At 50.6% G+C, this 24,735-nt stretch overlaps 1 protein-coding gene across 5 annotated transcripts; it reads left to right on the top strand.

Annotated features, from left to right (window-relative positions):
- Window positions 1-2,949: 2,949 nt before the first annotated feature.
- Window positions 2,950-24,149, top strand: BTBD2 (BTB domain containing 2). 5 transcript variants are annotated; one of them, XM_060275403.2, is made up of 10 exons: window positions 2,951-3,441; window positions 6,219-6,338; window positions 9,718-9,874; window positions 10,702-10,807; window positions 12,740-12,937; window positions 17,039-17,231; window positions 18,550-18,637; window positions 19,728-19,874; window positions 20,480-20,568; window positions 21,711-23,752. In XM_060275403.2, the coding sequence occupies exons 1-10, from the start codon at window positions 2,984-2,986 to the stop codon at window positions 21,751-21,753; spliced, it is 1,599 nt and encodes a 532-aa protein (XP_060131386.1). In that variant the 5' UTR covers window positions 2,951-2,983; the 3' UTR covers window positions 21,754-23,752. The 5 variants fall into 5 exon arrangements, with proteins under 5 accessions (XP_060131384.1, XP_060131386.1, XP_088529067.1 ...); XM_060275401.2 differs by lacking the exon at window positions 20,480-20,568 and having other exon boundaries at window positions 2,950-3,441; window positions 21,711-24,149; XM_060275402.2 differs by lacking the exon at window positions 20,480-20,568 and having other exon boundaries at window positions 2,953-3,441; window positions 18,550-18,625; window positions 21,711-24,149.
- The last annotated feature ends 586 nt before the right edge of the window (window positions 24,150-24,735 follow it).

Consider the following 24,735-nt stretch of genomic DNA (forward strand, 5'->3'; position numbering starts at 1 on the left):
GAAAGGCCTGTATTCTTCTATGAAAAGTTCATCGTTTTGATATCGTAATTTCGCTGTCAGCTTTCTGCTTAGTAATAAAACCTTATTTTTCTCTCTGCCTTCAAGAGAGACGGGTGTGTGTGTCTTTAGTACATTTGGAGAGTTTTTTGTTTGTTTGTTACCAGCAAACTTGTGCTTACCAGAGGGTTCACCCGTGAATCACAAAGTTTAAAAAGAAACTGTCCAAAGGCAGGCTGAGTTGGGCAGAAAGATTAGATGTCACGATGGGTGTCTTGCACCTCTCCAAACGGCAAGGAGAGCCTCTGGGCACATGGAAGGACTGTTGACAAGTCCGCTGAAAATAACCCTCTGTAATCACATAGAAATCTGCATCTTTGTAGGGTTGGCTGCCTTCCTTAACCCTTAAGTCTGATCTATTCATTCGGGTGCTGGCTTGTTCTATCCCTGGGATCAGGAGAGGAACACTGCAGAACTTGGAGAAGATTCCCAGCGTTATATTGGAATGATTCACTGTTCCTAAGTCTTGCCACTTCTTCCACTGTGCCTCCAATGGAAGGGGGCACTTCTTTAAAATGCCCCTTTGCTCCTAGGGTGGCAACAACTCTGGAGGTGGTAGTTCCAGAGCCGACACAGGAGGACAGGTAATCTTGCGGTATTTATTTCATACTGCTTGGAAAGCGCTCTCGGTGATGCACACAAACAAAACCGGGGACAAAGCACCTCCCTTTCGGAGGAGGAAGAAAAATGGATGTCAAAATAAGGGGGAGCAGCTACGCAAAAACACTGCACGCTGGTCTAAAATGGCATGAGAAGGTTTGCTGAATTGTAGCTGTGAGATTTTGTACATCAAGTGATAGGGAAGTTAACAAGGTTTGCTTCCAAGTGAAATGTATGCATAGGGATTGCAACGTAATAGTCCCTGTGTGTGTGTTTGTGTGTGTACCACCTGGCAGCTCCAGATTTATTTTTACGATGTTTTTAATCTGCAGGCAGAAGCTAGCTCTCCTTTACCACGTCTGTTCATCCTGCGGTCTGCAGCAACCTCTAGTGTTCAGTTGGTGTGTTTCTTTAATGAAGGAAGGATGGTGCTCCCATTACATTTCCTTTCCACTGTGGCTTCATATGCACTATGCATTGAAAGGTGTATCAAACTATTTAAAGCAGTTATGGCTTTCAAGAATTCTGGTAACTGTAGTTTTGATGGTGGAACTGCCTCCCTTGCATGGTGGAGGACTCTCCTTTAATGGAAGTTATTAAGCAGAGGTTGGACGGCCACCAGTCAGCATAGGAGCCAACTCCTAGGGATTGGGGTCCCTTTGCGCGCCCCCCAAATAAAATATTTGAGGGATCTGCTCCCCAAAAAAAGTTGAGCTGAGTTTCCATTCAAGTGTGTGTGTGTGTGTGTGTGTGTGTGATGTTATGTTATGTAATTATGCAGGGTGGAGCTCATCTCAACCCCCCCCCCCCGACAATATTTTATTCAAGTTGGTACCCCTGCCTACCGGTATCAGAGACTCTTTAGCTGAGATCCCAGCTTTGCAAGGGGTTGGACTAGATGATGCTTGGGTGTCCCTTCCAACTCTAAAGATCAGGAAGAGCTGTTCAACAGTGGATTGTTCCCCCTTGGGAGGTGGTGGACTCTCCTTCCTTTAAGCTAACAGATTGAGGTTGAATCCTGACAAGTGCTGTTTTGGGCGAACAAGGGGTTTACTTCCTGGTCCTTCATGGGGTACCTGTGACCCTAAAGGACCAGGTATGCAGCCTGGGGGTCATTTTGGACTCACAGTTGTCCATGGAGGCCCAGGTCAGTTCTGCATCCAGGGCGGCTGTCTGCCAGCTCCATCTGAAACCCTCCTGGCCTGCTCTGTGTCTCACCAGAGTGGTCCATGCTCTGTTTTTCTCCCACTTAGACTACTGCCATGCGCTCTCTGTGGGGCTACCCTTGAAGGTGGCTCAGAAATGACAACCAATCCAGAATGCAGCAGCTAGACTGGTGACTACGAGAGGCCGGGACCATATACCGTATTGGCCTGAGTATAAGCCTCACTTTTTTCACAAATTCTGACTGTGAAAAGTTAAAGTGTGGCTTATATTCACGAGTCATGAGCAGCGAGGAAAGGAGCGGCTTATATTTAGGTTCCCCCCCTTTTCTCCTCCCCCACTCCTATTTTATAGGTGCGCCTTATATTCGGGGCAATATGGTACCACGGGTCCTAAATGATCTTCATTGGCTCCCAGTACGTTCCATATGTGACCTTTAGAGCCCTAAATAGCCTCGGTCCTCTATGCCCAAAGGAGCAGCTCCAGCTCCAGCTCCAAGGGCCTTCTGGTGGTTCCCTTCCTGCAAGAAGTGAGGTTACAGGGAACCAGGCAGAGGGCCTTCTCGGTGGTGGCACCTGCCCTGCGGAACGCCCTATATGTCAAGGAGATAAATAACTATCTCAGAAGATATCTGAAGACAGCCCTGTATAGGGAAGCTTTTTAATGTTTGACGTTTTACTGTGTTGGAAGCAGCCCAGAATGGCTGAAACAACCTAGCCAGATGGGCGAGGTATAAAGAATAAAGTTGTGATCGTTATCACCATCACCATCCTCCTTCCCTGGCGGTTTGTAAGCAGAGGTCGGATGGCCATCTGTCAGGGATGCTTCAGCTGCATTGCGGGGAGGGTGGGTCAGACTGGATGACCCTGGGAGTTCCCCTCATTCGACGATTCAACTCATTCGACGATTCATGGGTAGGGAGGTGGCCTTTACTCCGTGTGCATTTCGCCGGCGGGGTCAGACTGGATGGCCTTCGGGGGGTAACCCCCTCCCCGCGCGCGCGTGTCTTTGGCGACCCTCCCGGCGTCGCGTCTGAACGTTCCCCGAGGCGCCCGTGAACTTCCCCGCCTCCCTCCTCCTCTTTCCCCGCCTCCCTCCTCCTCCGCCGGCCCCTTCGCCCTTCTTCCCTCCTCCTCCTCAGCCGGCCGCCGCCCCTCGCAAAATGGCGGCCGGCGCCGGGCCCGTGGCGGGCGGAGGCCTCCCGCCGTCTTTTACCTCAGCCGCGGCGTCGCCTCAGCAGCAGCAGCAGCAGCAGCAACAGCACCAACCGCCGCCTCCTCCGCCTCAGGGCGGCCCGCCGGCGGCCTCTTCTCCCCTCACGCACAACCACCGCGGAGGAGGCGTCGGGAACCCTCTGCCGGCCTCGTCGTCGTCGTGTCCGGCGGCCCCGGCGGCTGCTTCCCCTCCTTCGCCGTCTTCTCCTCCTTCCCCTTCCCCTCCTCCTCCTCCTCCTCCGCCGTCTTCTTCGCTGGGCCCCCGCGAGCCGGCCTACAACTGGCAGGCGACGAAGCCGACGGTGCAGGAGCGCTTCGCCTTCCTCTTCAACAACGAGGTGCTCAGCGACGTCCACTTCTTGGTGGGGAAAGGCCGAGCGGGGGCCCAGCGCCTCCCCGCCCACAGGTAAGAAGGGGGCGCGGAAACCCCAGCAATAGCCTTGACCCCCCCCACCCCCCAAGTCGATTGGGGGGGGGAAATCGCCCTTCAAACGCTGTTAGGGGGAGGGAAGAAGGGGGGCTCTCTCTACGCCCCCCACTTAAAATGTTTGAGGGCTGTCGGCCCTCCCCCACCTCAAAACAAAAAGGTAACGGGCCATTCGAATGCACGGCGTCTGGGGAGGGTCGGTCCCCCTGGATTTTATTCACGTCGATCATGCAGGAGAGCCCCCCCATAGATTTTATTTACGTCGGAGCCCCCCCGCAAAATCAAGCATGGGCGTAGCCAAGCCCCCCCCCGCAAAATCAATAGAAATCGATAGAAATGCATAGCAGGGGGAGGTGGGTTGTCGGGTGGTTGTTGTTGTTGTTTATGTATTTGGGGGCAACCCTGTCAGATGGGTGGGGCACAAATAAATTATGTATTACAGTATTAGCGTTTTTATATTGTGTTTTTGTGTTGCAACCGCCCTGAGAGCTGCGGGAGTAGGTGGTCCGCAAATTTAATGAATGAATGAATGAATAATATATTTGAGGGGGGGGTCACCCACCCACCCACACCCAAGTCAATGATAGTGTGAGTGCACTATGTCTTGTGACCAATTATACAGGGCAGGGCTTATCTTCCTCCCCCCCATTTTTATTCAAGATGGCACCCCTGGTTGGGGGGCAAGAGGGGAGGGACACCCCCCCCCGCTGACCTACTTAAAGGGGCGGGAAAGGGGGAATGGCCATGGGGAGTAGTGGCCTGTTACAGAGTCATGGGTCTTTTTCAAGGGGGAGGCCGAGAACAGTTAAATTAGGAGGGCTCTTAAGGGCAAGTTTTTATTGGGGGGGGGGGAGATTCAGTGGGGTTTTGAGTATGGCTGTGGGGTGGAGAGAACTGTGCTGTGCACACACACACACCCCTCCCGTAGGCCGTCATGCTTTGGATGTGATGTGATGGACTTGGCTGTTCTTTATACTGGTAGTTGTTGTTTGTTATGAAAATATGGATAAAGTTATGGGACAGAAAGCTAGGGAGAGGGGGCAGTTGTGGGTCAGAGAGAGAGAGGGTGTGGGGGGGGGGGGCGGCTGCTGCAGGCTTTTTCTGCTGAGAAGGGCTGTGGGGTGGAAGAGGGCTCCATAGGGACAAATGGCTGTGAAACCCACAAGGGAGCATCTGTGGGGTGGGGTTTGAAGGGGGATGCTGAAGGTCCCAAGTTCAATCCCTGGCATCTCCAGGTAGGGCTGTGAATGGTCCCTGCTTGGAATCCTAGAGAGCCGCTGCAAGCCAGTGTAGGCCCTACATAAGGCTGAGTCTTAGGTTCCCAAGAGGTCGCAAATGCATCCTCGCTGGACTGTGTTGTTGTCTTATGCTATTGGTTTTTTAAAATGAATTATGGATCTCACTAGGATTTATCCGATTGCACTGTGCTGTGGGATTGTATTGAATGGGAAGCAGACTAGAAATGAAATGAGTGAGCCCACACAGTTTGCTTATTTGCAGCTGGCTTTCCTGTTGCACCTGCAGGCAGAGCTTTAAGCTAGCAAGGAATGAGCCCCAATTCTAGCATGTTAGAGGTTCCGAGTTGTGGCTGGTTACCCACTTATTACCCAAAACTAGGGGGAAACTTGCCCTAGAAATATGCCACCATAATTCTAAATTACCTAGGTCCACTGATAGCTTTATAGGAGGGGCACCATAGTGTTCACTTCGCATACAGAAAGGCCCCAGGAAGGATGCAGCCAGTCTGTGTTCGGCTTGCTTGCTTTTGTTACAGAACTCTTTGCTATTGGCAGATAAATTTGTCGATTTTGAACCACAAGGATGTTCATTCTGAGTGTCTGGTTGTTCCTTGCTTTCTGGCAAGAAAAATGATCCAGTCTTCGGCTGGAATGGATTAATTTCTACAAGTGTTTTACGTCATGCGTTTTCTGAGCAACCTTGTCTGCTAATTGGTTGCTGTGGCAGTTAAAAGCGTATCTGTTTGCAGATAAATAGAGCTTTTGTAGTTCCCAGGAGCGCAATCAAAAAACCCATCTGATCGTGCAAGCTCCTGTGCCCTTTTACACTATGGAACTGATATCTGCTTAGTGTCAGGGCAGAAATTGTGGTCTGAAAGTTTCTGCGTGGTTCTCTCTCCCTCGCCCTCCACGTGTTAAGGACACTAAGCAAGATCATTGCTTTGAAGGTGGAGGGTCCAGAACTTTACAGAAGCAAAGGCTGGTAGTTGCACATGGCAGGTGGATGTTTCTCTGTGGTTTAGATGAAGTAAAAGCCTGTTGGGTTTTACTTAAGTTCTTAATGTAATCTAAATATTCATAACTTGCACTGTAAAAACAAACATGCAATTTTTTACAATGCCTGAATTTGGAAGTCATGTTTTTATTCATGCTTCGTTCTTTTATGTTGAAAAACACCTTTGGGCAGCCTGTTTGAAGGGCTGAAGAGGGTAGTTTTCAATACATTTGTGTAACATCCAGGTATCATTTTATACCACATGGTTGATAGGGTGCCTGAAATGTTGATAGCAACCACAATGTAAAGAAACCCGATCTAAGCCTGTTCCCTTTTTTTAAACATTGTTTTTATTGCTCTGTTGTGTGAGCTGTGCCCCAGAGGTTCTGAGGAGGAAGAGCACACTGTGCAATACGGTTATAGCAAAATCTTAATTTGTGGTTCTTCTTGTGGGGAATGGACAAGGTTCAGAGTACAATCCAGTCAACGCCGGAACCTTCTTGTTTGTTCTTTCCAAATGTCAGGTTTGTGCTGGCTGTGGGCAGCGCGGTCTTTGATGCCATGTTCAATGGCGGGATGGCTACAACGTCCTCCGAGATAGAACTACCCGACGTGGAACCGGCTGCTTTCCTTGCTTTGCTGAAGTAAGCCCCCGCTTCCTCAGAAGGAACACAATTCTCCAAAGAAACACCAGCCAATCGCTCTCCAGGGGCTGGATTCTAACAGCGGAGCGCTTGCTTCCCTTCTGCTTTTTAAAATTTTATTTTTTTAAAGGCATTAGCTTTCATGGTTATATAGAAATTTTGGGGGAGGATTCTCAAGACGCCAAACCTTCAGATTCTGTGCAACACCTTAAACTGGCCTCCTGTCCCACAGCCGGCCTTTGCTTTTCTGTTGAAGTTCTCTTTTCCATCTCCCTCCTTCCTGTAAGTCCTTGAGCAGTCCTTTTCTCTTACGAGGTAGCAGGGCTGTTCTTCTGAGACCTGGGCAGCCTTAAGAGACTGAGAGATTTGTCTTTAAGGTTGTCCCTTTACCACTGGGCCTGCCTTCGCCAACATGGTGCCATTCCAGGCATTGGTGGGGCTGATGGGAGTTGTAGGGACCCCCAAGGGTCTTCCAGTCTGACCCCCTGCAGTGCAGGAATTTCAACTAAAGCATCCAGGACAGATGACCATCCAGCCTCTGCTTAAAAATCTCCCAAGGAAGGAGAGTGGGAATGTGGGAGACCATTCCACTGTGGAGCAGCTCTTAACATCAGAAAGTTTCTCCTGATGTTGAGTCGGAATCTCCTTTCTTGCTTCTTTGGTTTGGAGAAAACAAACTTGCTCCCTCCTTCATGTGACAGCTCTGAGATATTGGAAGATGGCTCTCGTGTCTCCTCTTTTCCCAATTCCCTCAACCATTCCTCATAAGAGAAGCTCCCTGATTCATCCCATGGCATCTGCAGCAAGGGGGTGAGGAAAAGACCCTGAGTCTGAAACCCTGGAGAGCTGCTGCCAGTCAGTGTGTACAGTACTAAGTTAGACAGAACCAGTCTCCTGACTTGGTATGAGGCAGCTTCCTGCTTTACTAGAACCGGGATTTTGGTGTGTGAGACGAGTTTCAATGAACATTTCAGCTCCAATGTTTTTTGGCTGCAATCCACAAGGAGTTTGTTTTATTTCATTTATTGATTATTTATGCAGTTTGTCGATCCTCCTTTGTCATGTCGACCTGACCCCCTAGGGCAGTTTCCAACAGTTCACTGAGTACAATAAACACCTAAAAATGTAACAGTTGTTAAAAGCAATCCAACTAATAAAACAACTAATAAAACAAGCATAGCCATACAGCATAAAAGCAAATAAGAGTAAGTTACTCCCAGGTACCTGGGGTGGATGGTGGATTGTGTGTGTGTGTGTGTGTGTGTGTGTGTGTGTGTGTGTGTGTGTGTGTGTGTAGCTCGTGGAAACCGAGCTTTTAAATAACCCATGGAAAGCCAGACTGAATCAAGTGAATATTCTTTTTAAAAACAAACAAAAATTGAAGATCCAGGTTTGTTTGAGAGGCAGTGTGGTGTAGTGGTTAGAGTGCCAGACTAGGACTGAAGAGAGCCAGCTTCAAATTGCATCCCACCCTCAGTCACAAAGCTTGCCAGGTGCAGTTTGAGCAAGTCACTACCTCTCAGGCTAACATTATCCTCACACTCAACCTTGAGAGTTGAAATGGAGGAGTATTGTGCTCTTAGGAAGCAGCTATTATTATTATTATTATTATTATTATTATTATTATTATTATTATTATTATTTTATTATTATTACCCCGCCCCTATGGCTGGGTCTCCCCAACCACTCTAGGCAGCTTCTAGCACATACAAAAACAAGCTATAAATGTTATTTAGCAAGTACAGTGGTACCTCTGGTTAAGAACTTAATTCGTTCTGGAGGTCTGTTCTTCACCTGAAACTGTTCTTAACCTGAAGCACCACTTTAGCTAATGGGGCCTCCTGCTGCCGCCGGGCTGCCAGAGTAACCTGAGGTACTACCGTGTTTCCCCCTTTTTAATACGTAGTCATAAAGTAAGCCAGGGCAGCAATTTTAAGCATTTGCGAAAGATAAGCCATACCCCGAAAATAAGACATAGTGTATCTCCATGCCTGCAGCAGCGCGGGCGGAGAGCTGAGCCAGCGGCCGGGCCTCTGTTGCTTCTAGCCCAGTTTCTAGTTTCTAGCCCAGCAGCTTGGAGCACCCAGGAGCACCGGAGCCAGCGGCCCTGCTTCTGCCTGGCCGAGGAGGCCTGCTGTTCCGCCGCCCGGAACCGGCTGCTGGAGCGCGCGGAGCGCCCAGCAGCCCCGGAGCCGAGCGCCAGAGCCAGCGGCCTCAGCTCCATCCAGCCGCCGCCGTCCCGCCGCCCGGAAACGGCTGCTGGAGCGCACGGAGCGCCCAGCAGCCCCGGAGCCGAGCGCCAGAGCAAGCGGCCTCAGCTCCATCCAGCCGCCGCCGCCCCGCCGCCCGGAAACAGCTGCTGGAGCGCGCGGAGCGCCCAGCAGCCCCGGAGCCGAGCGCCAGAGCAAGCGGCCTCAGCTCCATCCAGCCGCCGTCCCGCCGCCCGGAAACGGCTGCTGGAGCGCACGGAGCGCCCAGCAGCCCCGGAGCCGAGCGCCAGAGCAAGCGGCCTCAGCTCCATCCAGCCGCCGCCGCCGCCCCGCCACCCGGAAATGGCTGCTGGAGCGCGCGGAGCGCCCAGCAGCCCCGGAGCTGAGGGCCAGAGCCAGCGGCCTCGCCTCCACCCGGCCGCCGACGCTCCGCCGCCCCGCCGCCCGGAAACGGCTGCTGGAGCGCGCGGAGCGCCGAGCAGCCCCGGAGCTCAGCGCCAGAGCCAGCGGCCTCGCCGTCGCCGTCCCGCCGCCTGGAAATGGCTGCTGGAGCGCGCGGAGCGCCCAGCAGCGCTCAGACAGCCCAGCAGCATGGCGCGCAGTGCCCAGCAGTGCCCCGAGCCAGCAGCCTGGCCCGGCTAAGAAGACCTTAAGGTGCTGTAAAAACTGTAATAACGTAAAAAAAATAAGACATGCCACCAAAAATAAGCCACCCTGTGGTTTTTTGAGGGAAAAAAGCAATAAGACGGTGTCTTAAAATGTGGGAAACACGGTATTTCTGGGTTAGCGGAGTCTGTAACCTGAAGCGTTTGTAACCCGAGGTACCACTGTACGCATCCCAGCATACCTGCTCTGCTCAGCCTAGCATGCTCTCCACTCAAAGATGTCCATCTTTAATTTTTTAAAAAGAGCTTTCTAGTCCTCCTTGTGCCTGAAAATTACAAGAAAGAGGAGGCAGACACCTTCAGGCTTCTGATGGTGTGCTGTGACTGGGCTGCTGCTGAGTCAGGTGCAAAATGGAGACCCCCCCCACCTCCCATTTATGGGCACGGAGAACCCTTCATACATAACAGCTAACCTATTCCATGCTAGTGCTGTATCTTAAGTCAGAATCCTTGTTTTTAATTGCAGCAGTGCTTTCTTCCTGCCCTCCCTGCTCTCGCTCCCAGGTTCCTCTATTCTGATGAGGTTCAGATAGGGCCAGAGACCGTGATGACGACCCTTTACACCGCTAAGAAATACGCCGTCCCCGCGCTCGAAGCCCACTGTGTGGAGTTCCTCAAGAAGAACCTCAGGGCAGATAACGCCTTCATGCTCTTAACGCAGGTATGCTTGCACAGGAGGTTCTGTGCCAGCGGAGGCTGTCGCGAGTGGTAGTCCCAACTGATCTGGAGGGCGGCAGGTTGGGAAAGGTGCTGTAGGCCGTGCTGGCCGACCTCAGCTGCCCCCCAGTTCTTTGCTGAGACAGTGCCTTTCAAACTCTATGGGGAAAGGTTGCATCATCGAGAACTTCTTAGTTCAGAGACGATAATATCAATTATTATTATTATTATTATTATTATTATTATTATTATTATTATTATTATTATTTATACCCTGCTCATCCGGCTGGGTTACCCCAGCCACTCTGGGCGGCTTCAAACACATATGAAAACATAGTAAAACGTCACACATTAAAAACTTCCCAATACAGTTGTCTTTTAAAAGTTGTGTAGTTCTTTATCTCCTTGACATCTGATGGGAGGGGCCGTTCCACAGGGTGGGTGCCACCACTGAGAAGACCCTCTGCCTGGGTTTCCTGTAACTTCACTTCTCGCAGTGAGAGAACCCCCAGAAGACCCTCAGAGGAGGACCTCAGTGTCTGGGCTGAGTGATGGGGGTGGAAACTCTCCTTCAGGTATACTGGGCCGAGGCTGTTTTGGGCTTTAAAGGTCAGCACCAACACTTTTAATTGTGCTTGGAAACGGACTAGGAGGCATTGAAGATCCTTTAGGACCAGAGTTATATGGTCCCGGTGGCCGCTCCCAGTCTCCAGTCTAGCTGCCGCATTCTGGCTGCTGCCCTCCATAGAGTTACCTTCTCCCTCCCCCTCCCCAATTTTAATTAACCTTGTATATTTTTATTTCACTTGCTGGCTGATGGCTGTCTTTCAGGCCAGACTCTTTGATGAGCCCCAGCTGGCAAGCCTTTGCCTGGAAAACATAGATAAGAACACATCTGACGCCATCAACGCAGAAGGCTTCACAGATATTGACCTTGGTGAGTTGTCCATGTTGCAGGCTCAGTGGGGATCGTAGCGTCGGTCGGTCGCTTGGATAATTCTCTGTACTGCTTGGGTTCTGGCTTCCTAAAGGGCTGGAATTGAGCCTGTGTGAATAAAGGAAAAGGCAGAGGACACTGTCCTATTCACAGAATCCTCCCTGAGCATTTTCAAATTCATGATGTGCATATATACCACACCAACCTCCAAGTTGCTAGTCCCCATGGCTGCAAAGTATGCTGCCAAACAGTTCATGCAACAGCCAGCAGGGAGAAGTAGCAGAATAAGACTTCCAGCAAAGGGGAGGGAGTTCCTGCTGTGCCCCTGGGCAGATGTGCATAATTGCAAATCTGATTCCTGCAGATTGGCACAGGAGTTCATGGTTGTTGTGTTGTGTGCTGGTGTGTGTGCATTTGTTGTTTTGGATACAAGCCTTTGGGGGTCCCAAGTTGATCCCAGAAACAACCGATTGAGGCTGTGCCAATTTGTGTCTGCGCTGAAGCCCCTTTGGGCTGCCGGTGGGGAAACTCAGCAGGATTGAATGCTCCACCATACAATATCTTGTTTTAAGAAATTCCTGCACATAGAAAGCTTGTGCGTCAAGGGTTTTGGCCTTGCCCTATCCCTACATCCTACTTTTCTATGTGCATTGTGTGTCTTGTTTGTTTATTTTAAATGTATGCAGGAGCATTTAAGCATGCAAGTTTGAAGCAAAATGACACGTAAGCCAGGAGACAAGCCTCATTGGTCAGTATTTTGTGTCCCAGCTAAGTCAGTCCCTGCGTCAGGCTTCAGGGAGGACATTCTGTCCTTCCGTCTTCCACCACCCGAATGCCACAATGCCCATTGTCTGGCGCACACAGGACGCTTGCCAACAGAGGTCTCGTTTGTGCTGCTACATTCCTCCCAAGCCTTGCTGGATGAAAAGGGCGAGTGGGAACAGGGCAGGGCAGCCAACAGTAGCAGTGGTGGCTGGCTTGCCCCATGTGCGGCCTTCCTCCTTCCGTCACGGCGTACCTCTGCATACGTGCAGAGACTGATCAGTGCAGATTTGAGCCCTGGTTCTTCTTCTGTGGCAGCGATCGTCAGGCTGCTTTGGGGGAAAAGTTCTGGTCTTCTTGGCGAGGAGATCAGATTGAGAGAGTGAAGCTGCCTGCTAAAACAGCCAGCCTTTGCTGTGTCAGGAGTGTTGCTGTTGCAACTCTGTGAGCTTCCTGTCCCACTGACCTGGTGATACTTCAGCTTCACCCAGCAAGGCACTTTATGTGTTAGTTTGGGTGTCCCTGGGCGTTGCTGAACTACAACTCCCATCGTCCATAGCCAGCTCAGGGATGGCAGGATTTTTAGCCCTAGTGGGTTTGGGGGGACTCGTCTGGAGAGTACGCGCTCAGGTCTGAGCACTGAGGTTGGCAGGACCTGGCCTTTGCCCTCACATGAGAGCTGCATTTGCCCCAGAATTCTCTGCGATTCAGAGCAGTTGGTTCAGTTTGCAAAACTTTTCTCAAAGCTGTCTTTCAAAAACCAGTGAACCTCCCAGGTTCCTTCCTTTTCTGGATGAAAGAACAAATGGCAATAAAAACAGCTCCACGCTATCTCTGTTTGCCCTAATGTGTGGATAGGGGAGCCTGTGACCCTTCAGGGGGCAGGGGGCACCAGCTCCCAGAAGCCCCAGCATCGTCAGTGGTTGGGATGATGGGAGTTGGAGTCCCGTCAGCATCTTAGATCCTGCAAGAAAGAAGTCGCATTTCCTGCTGTGCGCAAGAAATGGAAGCATGCCTCTTCTCAGATCAGGGATGGGGAACGACCGTGAGCAGGCAGCCGGTGTGGCTGATGGAAAGAGCTGCTCAGCAACATTGTGGAGGGCTGTGGCTGCCCTCAAGCCTTATTTGGCCGGGGCCTGCAGCTGACGCCCCACTCTCCTTGCCCGACAGATACCCTGGTGGCTGTCCTGGAGAGGGACACCCTTGGCATCCGCGAGGTGCGCCTCTTCAACGCGGTGGTCCGGTGGTCAGAGGCCGAGTGCCAGCGGCAGCAGCTGCAGGTGGTCCCAGAAAACAAGCGGAAAACCCTAGGCAAAGCCCTCTCCCTCATCCGCTTCCCCTTGATGACCATTGAGGAGTTCGCAGCGGGTAAGCGGGGAGCCCTCCTTTTAAACCCAAGGGGTCTGGCGACTTAACGGTTGAATGTCACAGGATCCTGTGCGGCTGCCTTATCCCAGGTCCGGGGTGTCAGCCCTGGAGCCCTTTCAAGCCCTGCCCAGAGATGCTCGGGATTGAACCCCAGACTTTCTGTTACTGAAATGCAGAGTCCCCTTTTGGGCTACTCGAAGGGAGTACCGTAGCTGAATGAAGTCGCAAGCAGGATTCAAAATTTAAGCAGCGTAAGGGAAAGATTGCAAGAGAGGAAATAAGTATGGGATGTAAATATGTCACATAATGCAGCAGAAGAAAAGGGTGGGAACAAAAACATCATGGAGTTAAGCGTTAAGGAAAATAAGTATTAAAGTTGAAGTTTTTTTAAAAAAATAATCTGAAATTTAATAAAAAATTAATATAGAAAAGAGCCTGGGACCTTCTGGGAAGCAGGTGCTCTACTGCCAAACTCTAGGGTCCTCCCCTTAAATGTAAATTAAGGTTCTAGTCCTCATGGTCACCCATAAAAGGCCAACTTAAACAGGAACAGAGGTAGCTGCCTTACGCCGAATCAGACCTTTGGCCCATCTAGCTCAATATTGTCCACACTGACTGGCAGTGGCTCTCTAGGGATTTGGGAAGGAAGTCCTTCTCAGACCTACCTGGAGGTGCCTTCGGGGATTGAACCGGGGACCTTCTGCACGCAAACAGGGTGCTTGCTCCCTTTCACAGAGCAACAGCTAGTCCTGAATTGCCCTGTGGATTATTTCACTGGAAGCCGTTTCGGCCCGCTCCCTTTCTCCCCAAGGCTGCTTGAGGATAAATAAAAGCCATTAAAATAAATGTGCAGAGTTACATGTGCTGCCAGCTCGCGCAGCCCCACAATTGCCTCCTGGAAACAAAGAGGCACTTTTGCTGCTTGCTGTGGATGGCAGATATCAGGGGGGAAGCCAGGCAGTGATGCGGAGCAGAAAATATTCCTCTGCTTGCTGCCGCCGTTTTTTTCCCATGGGAAAATTCAGTTTCTAAAAAACGGATTAGTAACACAATGGAAACTACAGTAGTCAAACTGGTTAGTTTCCATGTTATAATGAACGGCATCTTTTAAAGATCTCTTGCAGGCTTCTCATGAACACCTGGTTGGCCCAGCGTGAGGGCAGGATGCTAAATCAGGTCCCAGCTGATTTTGAGGCAGCATTGGGAAATTTTCCAATTTATTCCCCCCCCTCCTGAAAACCCACATCAGTGGGGCTCTGGAGGGCAACTGCTGTGACAGAAGGGCTGGGGATACTTGCAAGAACCAGGGGGTTCAGCGGATAGGGTGTAGCACCCCCTTCTCTCTCTCTCTCTCTCTCTCTCTCTCTCTCTCTCTCTCTCTCTCTCTCTCTCTCTCTCTCCCCTTCCCCCCTCCCAATATCTCTGGTGTTGATACAAGTTCATTGACTGGTTCATCAGCAAAAGCGACGGGGTTTGTGACTGGAACATGTAGGAATGTGTAGGACATTTGGTTGGAGCCTGTTTGATAACTCCCAACGCTGCAGGTTTGATCCCCATACAGGACAGCTGCCTGTCCCTGCCTTACAGGGGGTTGGACTAGATGGTCCTCAGGGTCCCTTCCAGCTCTGTGATTCTATTGTTCTATTTATATCCCACATTTTCTCCCAAGAAGCTCAAGGTGATGCCCATGCTTCCTCCTCCTCATTTAATCCCCACAGGGGATTAACTGCAAGGGAGGTTAGGCTGAGAAGCAGTTACTGGCCGCAAGGTCGCTCTGTGAGCTTGATGGCCAAGCGGGAATTCGAACACTGATCTCCCAGATCTTATACAACACTCCAGCTACTAGACCACAGTGGCTGCTGCGAGGAAACTATTAGCAAACCACAGTTCCCAGTATTACTTGGGGGAAATTGTGATGGTTAAAAGTGGTATAAGAGTGCTGTGAATGTATATTGTGGATGCAGCTCCCGCTGGCTTGGCTCTGACCAGGTATTTTTCCAGCACGCGATGAGATGTTCCTCGCTCGGCAGCCATCCTCCAGCCAAACATTCACACACACTACTTGGGGTGGAGAATCCGGCCTCTGCAGTCATGATCTTTCTGAACAGACTAGCAGCTGTGCTGCCGCCATACCTTTCCCTCCAAAGCAAATATTTGCTGAAGGGTTTTTGCTGCCAGGAACTGTTGGCAGCGCACAAAAGCTGTGAAGCAACTGCCCCCTCCCCCTGGATTTTGGATAAAGTGTGAGTGTGTGTGATATGGGCAGGAGGACACTGTCCATCATAGAATCACAGAATGGTAGAGCTGGAAGGGAGCCCCCCCCAAGGGTCATCCAGCCCAGCCCCCTGCAATGCAGGAGTCTCAGCTAAAGCATCTGGGACAGAGGGCCATTCCACCTCTGCGTTAGAAAGGGAGATCGTTGAGGGGAAGGGCCATTGCTCCGTGGCAAAGCATCTCCAGGTAGGATGGGAATGCCCTCTGTCTGAAACAAAGTTGGAAGGACATCTGATTCAGGTATGGATAAGGCCAAGGGCCTCACAACCTTCTGAGGCACAGGACAGTGGTGGGTGGGGCCAGAGCCCCCATCTGACTGGGTGGCATATAAACCCAGCCATTCTGGGTAGTTTCCAGCAAATTATAACACAGTGAAACATCACACATTTAAAACTTTTCCAATATAGAGCTGCCTTCAGATGTCTTCTAAAAGTCAGATACTGTAGTAGTTTATTTCTTTGACATCTGCTGAGAGGGCATTCCACAGAAGGTGCCACCACTGAGAAGGCCCTCTGCTTGGTTCCCTGTAATCTCACTTCTCACAGTGAGGGAACTGCCAGAAGACATTCAAGGCGGACATCAGTGTCTGGGCTGGACGATGGGGGTGGAGATGCTCCTTCAGTGATACAGGGCCGTTTAGGGCTTTAAAGCTCAACACCCAACACTTTCAGTTTCATTAGATGACCCCGATTTCTAGCATTGCGGGGAAAAGAGAGGGTCATTTCTCCTGTCCTTATTTTCTTTATGTTGTGTGTCAGCTTTGTAAGCTCTTTCCTAGAAACATGGTAGCAGTGAATTGTAGTTTTGGAGTGGAGAGATACTATTAGTAGTAGTAGTATATCTCCGTATGCCCGCAGGTCTCAGGGCAGTTAGGACTAAACTTGGCTTTAGCTCCCCATAGCAATCTGCTCCATGACGCCCAGGCGTGTTCTCCCTCTTTCTCTCTCGGGTAAGAGCATCCTAAAGAGTCCTGCAGCTGGATCAGGGCAACAAGGGGCCCACCTAGTCCAGCCTCCTGTTCCCACATTGGCCAACCAGGTGCCTCAAAGGGAGCCCTCAAGCAGGACCCAGGCGCAATAGCAACTCTCCTCTTTTGTGATTCTCAAACCCTGGTATTCGGAGGCATTTACTTCCTCCGACAGTTGGGAAGAGAGTATAGATGTAGGAGCTCATAGCCATGAATCACCTTCTCCTCTGTGAATATGTCTAATCCTCGTTTGAAGTCACCCAGGTTGGTGACCATGCCAGCGCCTAGCAGGAGCAAATCCCATAGTTTTAACTGCACAGGTAGCACAATTAAACTACGAAATTCCTTTCCGGAGTAACCTTGGCCAGGTGTGACTTGGTTGTGACAATTCAATATTTTTACCGGGGTTTTTTTTAATGTAGTGCTTTATGTCTTGCGACTTGCTGTCATCTTAATCGATTATAGTCTAGCAATGATGTAATCATTGAAGGTGATTATTTGGTGATAGTTTGAAAGTTATTTTTGCTGTGTAATATTATATTCCAAATGGATTATTGAACATTACATTAGTCAATGGAAGCGGTTTATTTTTCATTACGACTTGCTTGCATCGGACGGGGTTGTTATAAGCCGCGTGAGCTTCGTTGTACGTTTTGTTGGTTCTTCAGCTTGTAAACGGCTTCGTGCAATATGGAAAGGCAGCCTACAAATTAAAAGCGAAATGAAATTAAAAGACCAGGGATAGGTGGCCAGGGAGGGACCAAGTAAAAAAAAATGAAAAAATCAGTAAACATGGTATTGAAGCTCCCGCTCTCCTTGTTGAAGAGCCGTGGCTGACGTTTCCTGCTGCCTTTCCCCAGGGCCAGCTCAGTCGGGCATCCTGACCGACCGCGAAGTGGTCAGCCTGTTCCTGCACTTCACGGTCAACCCCAAGCCGCGGGTGGAGTTCATTGACCGCCCCCGCTGCTGCCTGCGTGGGAAGGAGTGCAGCATCAACCGCTTCCAGCAGGTGGAGAGCCGCTGGGGGTACAGTGGGACCAGCGACCGGATCAGGTGGGACCTTGCGCCCTGATGCCACTCACCTGCTCCCTGGCAGAGAGCCTTCTCCCGTGGCTAGTCCAGCTGGGTTAGGAGGGAGGCTTCTGCAACACTTGGAGCAGGCACCGGGGGGTTCCCCAGATCCTGGCGCCTTCCAGGCATTGCCAGACTACGACTCCCAGCAGTCAAGGGTGATGGGTGGCAGGAGTCCAGCGCCTTGAGCGTCAAGAGGTTCTCCATCCCGGATTTAAAAGGCAGCATTTCCCTACTGCAGGCAAGAGATGAAAGAGCGTCTCACCTGAGAACAAGGGAATGCATCTTCTTAGACCAGGGGAGGGGAAACCTGTCAAGCCTCAAGGCAGTGCTCGAAATTTGTGAGGTTCCCGGCACACTTTGCACCTGGATACCGGCCATTTGTGACCAAGTGAAGATGCCTGGGTGCTAGGATGGCTCCTGACATCTCCACCATCCAGGGATCCTTGGATTTGGACCAGGCATCCCCAAACCTTGGCCCTCCAGATGTTTTGGACTACAATTCCCATCATCCCTGACCACTGGTCCTGTTAGCTAGGGATCATGGGAGTTGTAGGCCAAAACATCTGGAGGGGCCGCAGTTTGGGGATGCCTGATCTGGACTGTTTTCACGCACCAATACCCCATCCTGTAGAATTCTATCAGTTATATTTTATATTTTATCCGCCCAATCGGAATGAATTTCAGCAACCAAAATGCTTTTTTCTGCGCATCCTGAGCAGGAGCAGGGAACGACGTTATAGCAATTTGTTGTTGCTTGTCTTTGCTTCCCGGCCCCCTGCCCTGCTCACAGTTGTGAATAATATCCCTAAGTTATGAATGGTCTGTGTCACCATTAAGAAAAAGAGGTCGGAATAGGCCAGTATATATGTGGACTGTCCCTGGGTCAAGGGACTTTTCTTCTTTCAGTTCTCAAAAGTTTTTAAGCTAGCTCAAGGCATCTGAACTAGCCAGATGTTTAACTGAGAATCCACAGTCAGTCCCTCATTTAAAAAATAAGACGTTAGAGCTGTCTTGCTCTCAAATGGCAACGAGACATTCCATTTTGGCGACTGTAACCTTGGTTTAAAGAGCCATTTGGCACCTAGCTTATTGAGTTTCTAACACTGCCTCCATGAGTTGCTGGATTCCTCCTTGTGTTGTCCCCCCGGCCACCTTGGCCGCTGTGTCAGGGATGCTGAGAGCAGGAGCCCGGCATCATCTGCGATACCCCCAAGCCCCCCCAGAGCAACCTTTGCTTCCCTGCATCCAGCAGGATTCTTCTATGCTTGATGCTAACTTTCCCTCTCCAACCCTCCAGGTTCTCTGTCAACAAAAGGATATTTATCGTCGGATTCGGGTTGTACGGATCCATCCACGGCCCAACAGATTATCAAGTAAATATACAGGTAGAGAACTCTCTAGGTTTTGACTTGGGGGGGCGAGGTGGGGCAGGGACGAAGATCCACAAGAGGGGCCAGGCAGGTGAACAGATAAAAGGGGGATCTGCTGAGAGAGAGAGAGAGAGAGAGAGAGAGAGAGAGAGAGAGAGAGAGAGAGAGAGGAAGGGAGAGGGGCATAACTGACTCCCATCTACTTTTCCGTCCGCCCACCAAATGATGGTTGTTGAGGAGGTGTGGCCCCCAGGGACAGGAGGCAACGGAGGGAAGCTTTTCCACCAATACTTTTTAGGTGCTTGTTTTTGAAGAAAAGTGGGGCGCCCAGTGTCTTGAGCGTACCTTGGAAGATTCCTGTGTTAACCCCCGCCCCGCCCCGTTTCAGCTGAAAAGGGACTTTGGCCCTGTGAGGGAAGGGGGAAAGCCTCCTCTCCAAGCCTGAGACTGTGGAGCAGTAGTCGGGGGGTGGACCGCAGAGAGCTCAGCAGACCCCATAGAGCACGGCTGTGGCCCGAAGGCAGCTGCACCTGGAGCCTCCATAGCAAAGGGAAAACCCCGGATAATCCAGGGTGGGTTGACTTTTATTTTTTAAAGTATTTCACGTTGTTAAAAACAACTGTGTGTGTATGTGAACGCATACTGCAGAGCAGACAGCATTGGCGAGATCTGTTTCCAAAACATGGGTCTCCAGCTGCTTTTGGACTAAAACTCCCATCCTCCCTAGCTAGCAGGATCCGTGGTCAGGGATGATGGGAATCGTAGTCCCAAAACAGCTAGAGGGCCAAGTTTGGGCTAGGTGGACTCGGAATTCTGGTTCTTTAGGCCAGGGAGAGGAGTTTACATCTTCATTTGTAGAGATGTCATGAGTTTAAAAGGTTTCCCCTTTCTTTCTTTCTTTCTTTCTTTCTTTCTTTCTTTCTCTTTCTTTCTTTCTTTCTTTCTTTCTTTCTTTCTTTCTTTCTTTCTTTCTTTCTTTTTCTCTCTTTTTCTCTCTTTCTCTCTTTCTCTCCCTCTCTCTCTCTCTTTCTCTCTTTTTCTTTCTCTCTCTCTTTCTCTCTCTCTTTCTTTCTCTCTCTTTCTCTCTCTCTCTGCCCGCCCCCAGATTATTCACACCGACAGCAACACAATCCTGGGCCAGAATGACACCGGGTTCAGCTGCGATGGGTCTTCCAACACTTTCCGGGTCATGTTTAAAGAGCCCGTTGAGATCTTGCCCACTGTCAGCTACACAGCCTGTGCCACGTTGAAGGTAACTCTGCAGGGGGGCTGATTGGGGGGGGGAGCTTTTTCTGCCCTTCGGGAGAGTGTGCAAACATTCCAGGTTCTTTTATATTTGGTTTTGAAGACGTGTTTTGTCCTGGCTTGGGAAGGTGAGGAGGAGGGGGACCGCCACAGCCCACCAAGGCTGGTCTTGTGGTTGCTAGCTGCCTGTTCCTTTTATTATTTTATTTTTAAAGTTTATTATTCCATTTATATCCACATATTTTGCAAGTCATACCTCGGGTTACGGCCGCTTCAGGTTGCGTGTTTTCGGGTTGTGCACCGCGCCGAACCTGGAAGTCCCGAAATGGGTTACGTCCGGGTTTCGGCACTCGTGCATGCGCAAAAGCTCTAAATCTCACGTTGTGCATGTGCAGAAGCACCAAATCACGACCCGCGCTTGCGCAGATGCCGCGCTGTGGGTTGCGAACATGCCTCCCGCACAGATCATGCTCATAACCCGAGCATCCACTGTACATGCTTCTTGCTCCTCTCCATTTTATCCTCACAACAAACCTGCCAGGTAGGTTTGGCTGAGAGATGGTGACTAGCCCCAAATCACCCATTTCTGTGGTTTTGTTCTTGTTTTCGTAGTCTTGGGCGAGTAGAATAGCAAGTGGGCTCCTAACGGTGTTAGAAACTCGAATATATAAGCCAATCGCCAAAAGGTACCTTAAACAGAGGTATGTCTATGTGCCTTTCCCCCCCCCCCAATGGTGTTTGTATAGCGGTAATAGTTGTTTTCATTTCATTTCTATACCGCTTTATATTGTAAAGTAAAAATCCCAAAGCGGTTGACAACACATTAAAACATCAAATAAAACATTCCAGAATAAAACAAATTCAAATTTCAAGGAAAATATTTCAGATCCTTCTCTCAGGGACATTTGGCTTTCCCCCTATTTATTTATTAACCTACTTAATGTATAGAGCTTCCCCCCAGCAGAAGGGCTCTAGGAAGACAGGCTGGTGTAGCAGTTAGAGCAGGCATCCCCAAACTGCGGCCCTCCAGATGTTTTGGCCTACAACTCCCATGATCCCTAGCTAACAGGACCAGTGGTCAGGGATGATGGGAATTGTAGTCCAAAACATCTGGAGGGCCGAAGTTTGGGGATGCCCGAGTTAGAGTGTCAGACCTGGGAGATCAGGGTTCAAATCCCCACTCACTCATGAAGCTCACTGGGTGACCCTGGAGTCAGCCCCAGCCTCTTAGCCCACCTCACAGGGTCGTTGTAGGGATTAACTGAGGAGGGGGGGGTTGAAGCATGCAATCCTTGGAGAAAAAGGGGGGAGATCATTGCAACCAATAAACTCTTCTGCTGACAAGCTTAAGGAAATTGGAGGGGGCAGCCAAGTGGAGATGTCAGTAGCTCACATCTCCATAGGGTCGCAATTGGACTTGCGGCAGTCGCAAAACGTGCCTGGCGCCTGGGTAATTTCTAACAGTGGTTCCTAAATGTCCCCCTCCCCTCCAACATGGACCACCCTTTACGGCTAGTGAACTGTTCAGCCCCAATATCAGACGCAGGTCTCTCGTGTGTGGAGTCGCCAGCCTTGTAATTGCTCAGGTCCAAATCGCAGCTGTGGAGCTCACTAACCTCCGCTTAGGCAGCTTTGAAAAGAGGATCGGACATATTTGTGGCAAAGAAATCTATTGATGGCCTTGGAAAATGCCTCCGAAAACCCCAGGAGGGGATTGTTGCTGTGTGAGGGTTTACCCCTGGGGCTTTTGGTCGGCCACTGAGAGCAGGATGCTGGCCTAGGTGGGCCTCCTTGGGGCCTGACTCCAGGTCTGTTTACATGCTCTCTCCCTTCTCTCGCCCAGGGCCCCGATTCCCACTACGGCACCAAAGGGCTCCGCAAAGTGATCCACGAGTCGCCGACGACGGGCGCCAAGACCTGCTTCACCTTCTGCTATGCCGCCGGCAACAACAATGGCACGTCCGTGGAGGACGGACAGATTCCAGAGATCATCTTCTACACATAGGGGCCATCGCGGGGGGATAGCTTGCTGCCGGGCGGACAGGCACGTGCCGCCTCCCCTCCTCCCGCCTCATCTCTCCCCCTCCATGCACACCCCTTGCGTGTCCTTCCCAGCTGAAACCGCAGGCCGTCCTCTGCCATGCTGGCAGGAGGGCTGCTAGCCAAGGCTGGGGGCCCAGTGGGGCCGACACCAGGAGCCCACGGATGGGACGTGTTTGCTGGCCTGAGTTGGGCCGGGACGGCGGCTAGCAGTTCCTTCTGCCCATGTCGGCAGCTCGGCTCTACCATTGCATCGTGAACGTAGCCGCTTCTACATCCAGCTGTTGCAGTGGGGAGGTGGGGGCAAACTCGCTCTTGCGGTTGGACAGTCCCTGCCAAAGGAAGCCCCCCTCTATGCCAGGATCAGGCCGGACAGGGCGATGCGGCAGGACAAGGAGGAAATGTGTTTCTGATGGCTGTCGCCTGGCAAGGCTTGACCCAGGACGCACTTTCTACAGGACCCTGGCCAGCCCTCGCCGGACAACTATCTTATCGTGTCAAGGGACAGATTTAATTATGATTATTGGATCGTTTTGGGAGGGACTCGTCCCTGACCGCAAGGCGGTGAGGGTGATTCGCAGCCACAAAAAACTTGCCTTGTTTGAAGAGGAACGGGAGTGGCTGAAGTCCTTGGACTCTGATCATCAATATGTTGCTTGCTGCTGCTAATAATAATAATAATAATATAGTGCAACTCAACAATGCATTTTACTCTTCTACGATCTTCTTTTGAGTCTGGTTCCCATTCACAAGCTGGTGCTGTGACTGCCGATTTGCTCGTTTGGGGGTTGGTTTTCAAGCTGGGAGCCGTCTCGCTAGGACTTCGATGAGCTGCGGTTCCTGAAAACCCAGCAGCCAAACAGGGGTATAAGAATCCCCACCCCTAGAAAATCCTGGGGATCTCGATGACCTGACAGAAATGCATCAAACCTAGAAGGCTTTTGTGCTATAGGTAGGATCCCCACCAGCACTGATGGGACAGTTCGTTTGCCCATTCACCGCCCCCCCCCCACTGTGAAATCTCCTGCCTGTGGAAACCAGTAAGCAATTTGCCTTGGGTACAGAGTTGTCATCACATGGTCGCCTGAACCCTAGCTGTGCTTGAAACCTGGCGCCGCTGGGCTTTTTTTTTAATGCAAAAAGTTTCTTTGTGGTAGAGCACCCAGTGCAAGTCCCTATGTTTGCCATCTGCACTTGTGAGCCTCAGTATGGCCAGTATGGATAATGGAGCCGTTCCTCAGCTGCCAGCTTCTCATCGGGTGCAAAAGCCTTTGTGTGTCTCCGGCTCTTCCCGAAGAGAGCGCTTGTGCATGTTGCTACAGAAGTGGCCCATCAATTTTGGAGGGGCTCTCTTCCATTTGCTCTCCACGCGCCCCCCCCTCTTGAGTTGTGTACATAGCCCCCCCCCCCGACGGTCTGTATATAGAGATCACTGAATAGGCTCCAAACCTTTTGGGTGGCTGGGTAGCTTAAATTTAACTGCTGTTGCAGGCCACCCTCCACCCCACCCCGTTGGACTCTCAATAGTGTGCCCTTGGTTATAGGATGTGCTTGGGATGGTGTTTGTTAACAAGGCTCAAAGGCAGAATCCTGCCCAGTTGGTGGTTCTTGGGCCCTGGTGCGAATCTGCCGTTCACAAACTCGCTTGCCCGCCATGCCTAGCCCCCAACCTCTTGAAGGTCCGACGCGCCTGGAAATTTGCTCATGTTAATTATGACAGAAATATAATGAATGTATCAGATGTGCTATATATACATAATATACAGTGTTCACCCTGGTTTCTTTCTCTTTGCTTTCCGATTTGTAAATAGGAAATCCAATAAAAGGCAGGTTGTCTTTCAGAAAGGGATTCTTTGTGATTTGAAAGAAGAAGGTAAAGGTAATAAAAGCACACACACTGCAAAAGCGGGGAAATTTTAAAAACGGCAGAGGGCGATTCCTTCGCAGACCAGGCCTGGCCCTTTGCGCATCAATAGGGAGAGGGAAACTTGGTGCTGAATACTTTGCCGCCTCCGCCTGCCACATATTTTGGAATACCAATGTCAGCACCCAGCACGACTTAATAACTTCCTCTCCAGTACTTGGGGTTTCCCCAGTACGACTTTAAAGGTAGGTCGGTTGCATTTCCTGGCAAGCGAAAGAAGACGTGTCCATTTCTTTTTTTAAAAAAAGGAAACCACAGCCTCCAGAACTCTTAAGCCTGATGGGCCAGGGTATAAATAATAAAATGATTTTAAAAGTATTGTTTTGCTGCATGTTTTTGCTTTGTCGTGGGAAGCTTCGGAAGCGCGACCCAGGATTTTGCTCACCTGCGCACAGGCACTCCTACTCTTGCCACCCTGGAAGCAAAGATAATGGTGCCTTCACATCTTTGTTGGCGGGGAGGGGGGAGCTGTATGGGGGTGCAGCGCTCCCCGTCTCGATAGCCCTTAAAAAATTGTAGGCCTTTCTTGGACCATCTCAAAAGTATTATAGCAATATGAAATGAGGATTCGAGGGGTGTGGGTTAGGGGGGTTAGTTAGAAAAATGTAAGTGAATATATATTGTATGTGAAGTAAATTTGCTACAACCCTTGAAAAACCATAATAAAAATATATTTTAAGAAGCCATGGGACTGCACCAGTTGAGTGGATCAGCTGGGGCATAGGTGGGAGAGGAGAAATGTTCCTTCTGGCAAAAAATGGGGGTGAGGGGGGAACGAGTTTCACAGGAGCAGCTCACTTTCAGCATGGACCTCAAGGGAAACCCCACTTTGCTGGGTGTAAATGTCTAAATGTTCACGCTTGCAGGACCTGATCTTTCATTTTTTTAAAAAAATCAAAACACA

This window comes from Zootoca vivipara, chromosome 6 (genome assembly GCF_965207765.1).
Source record: "Zootoca vivipara chromosome 6, rZooViv2.hap1.1, whole genome shotgun sequence".
Classification (NCBI taxonomy): domain Eukaryota; kingdom Metazoa; phylum Chordata; class Lepidosauria; order Squamata; family Lacertidae; genus Zootoca; species Zootoca vivipara.

Coding starts and splice junctions, on each gene's coding strand:
- BTBD2 (XM_060275401.2), top strand. CDS start 2,984: ATGGCGGCCGGCGCCGGGCCCGTGGCGGGCGGAGGCCTCCCGCCGTCT. Junction 10,808..12,739: donor CTTCACAGATATTGACCTTG/GTGAGTTGTCCA, acceptor CTTGCCCGACAG/ATACCCTGGTGGCTGTCCTG. Junction 12,938..17,038: donor CATTGAGGAGTTCGCAGCGG/GTAAGCGGGGAG, acceptor GCCTTTCCCCAG/GGCCAGCTCAGTCGGGCATC.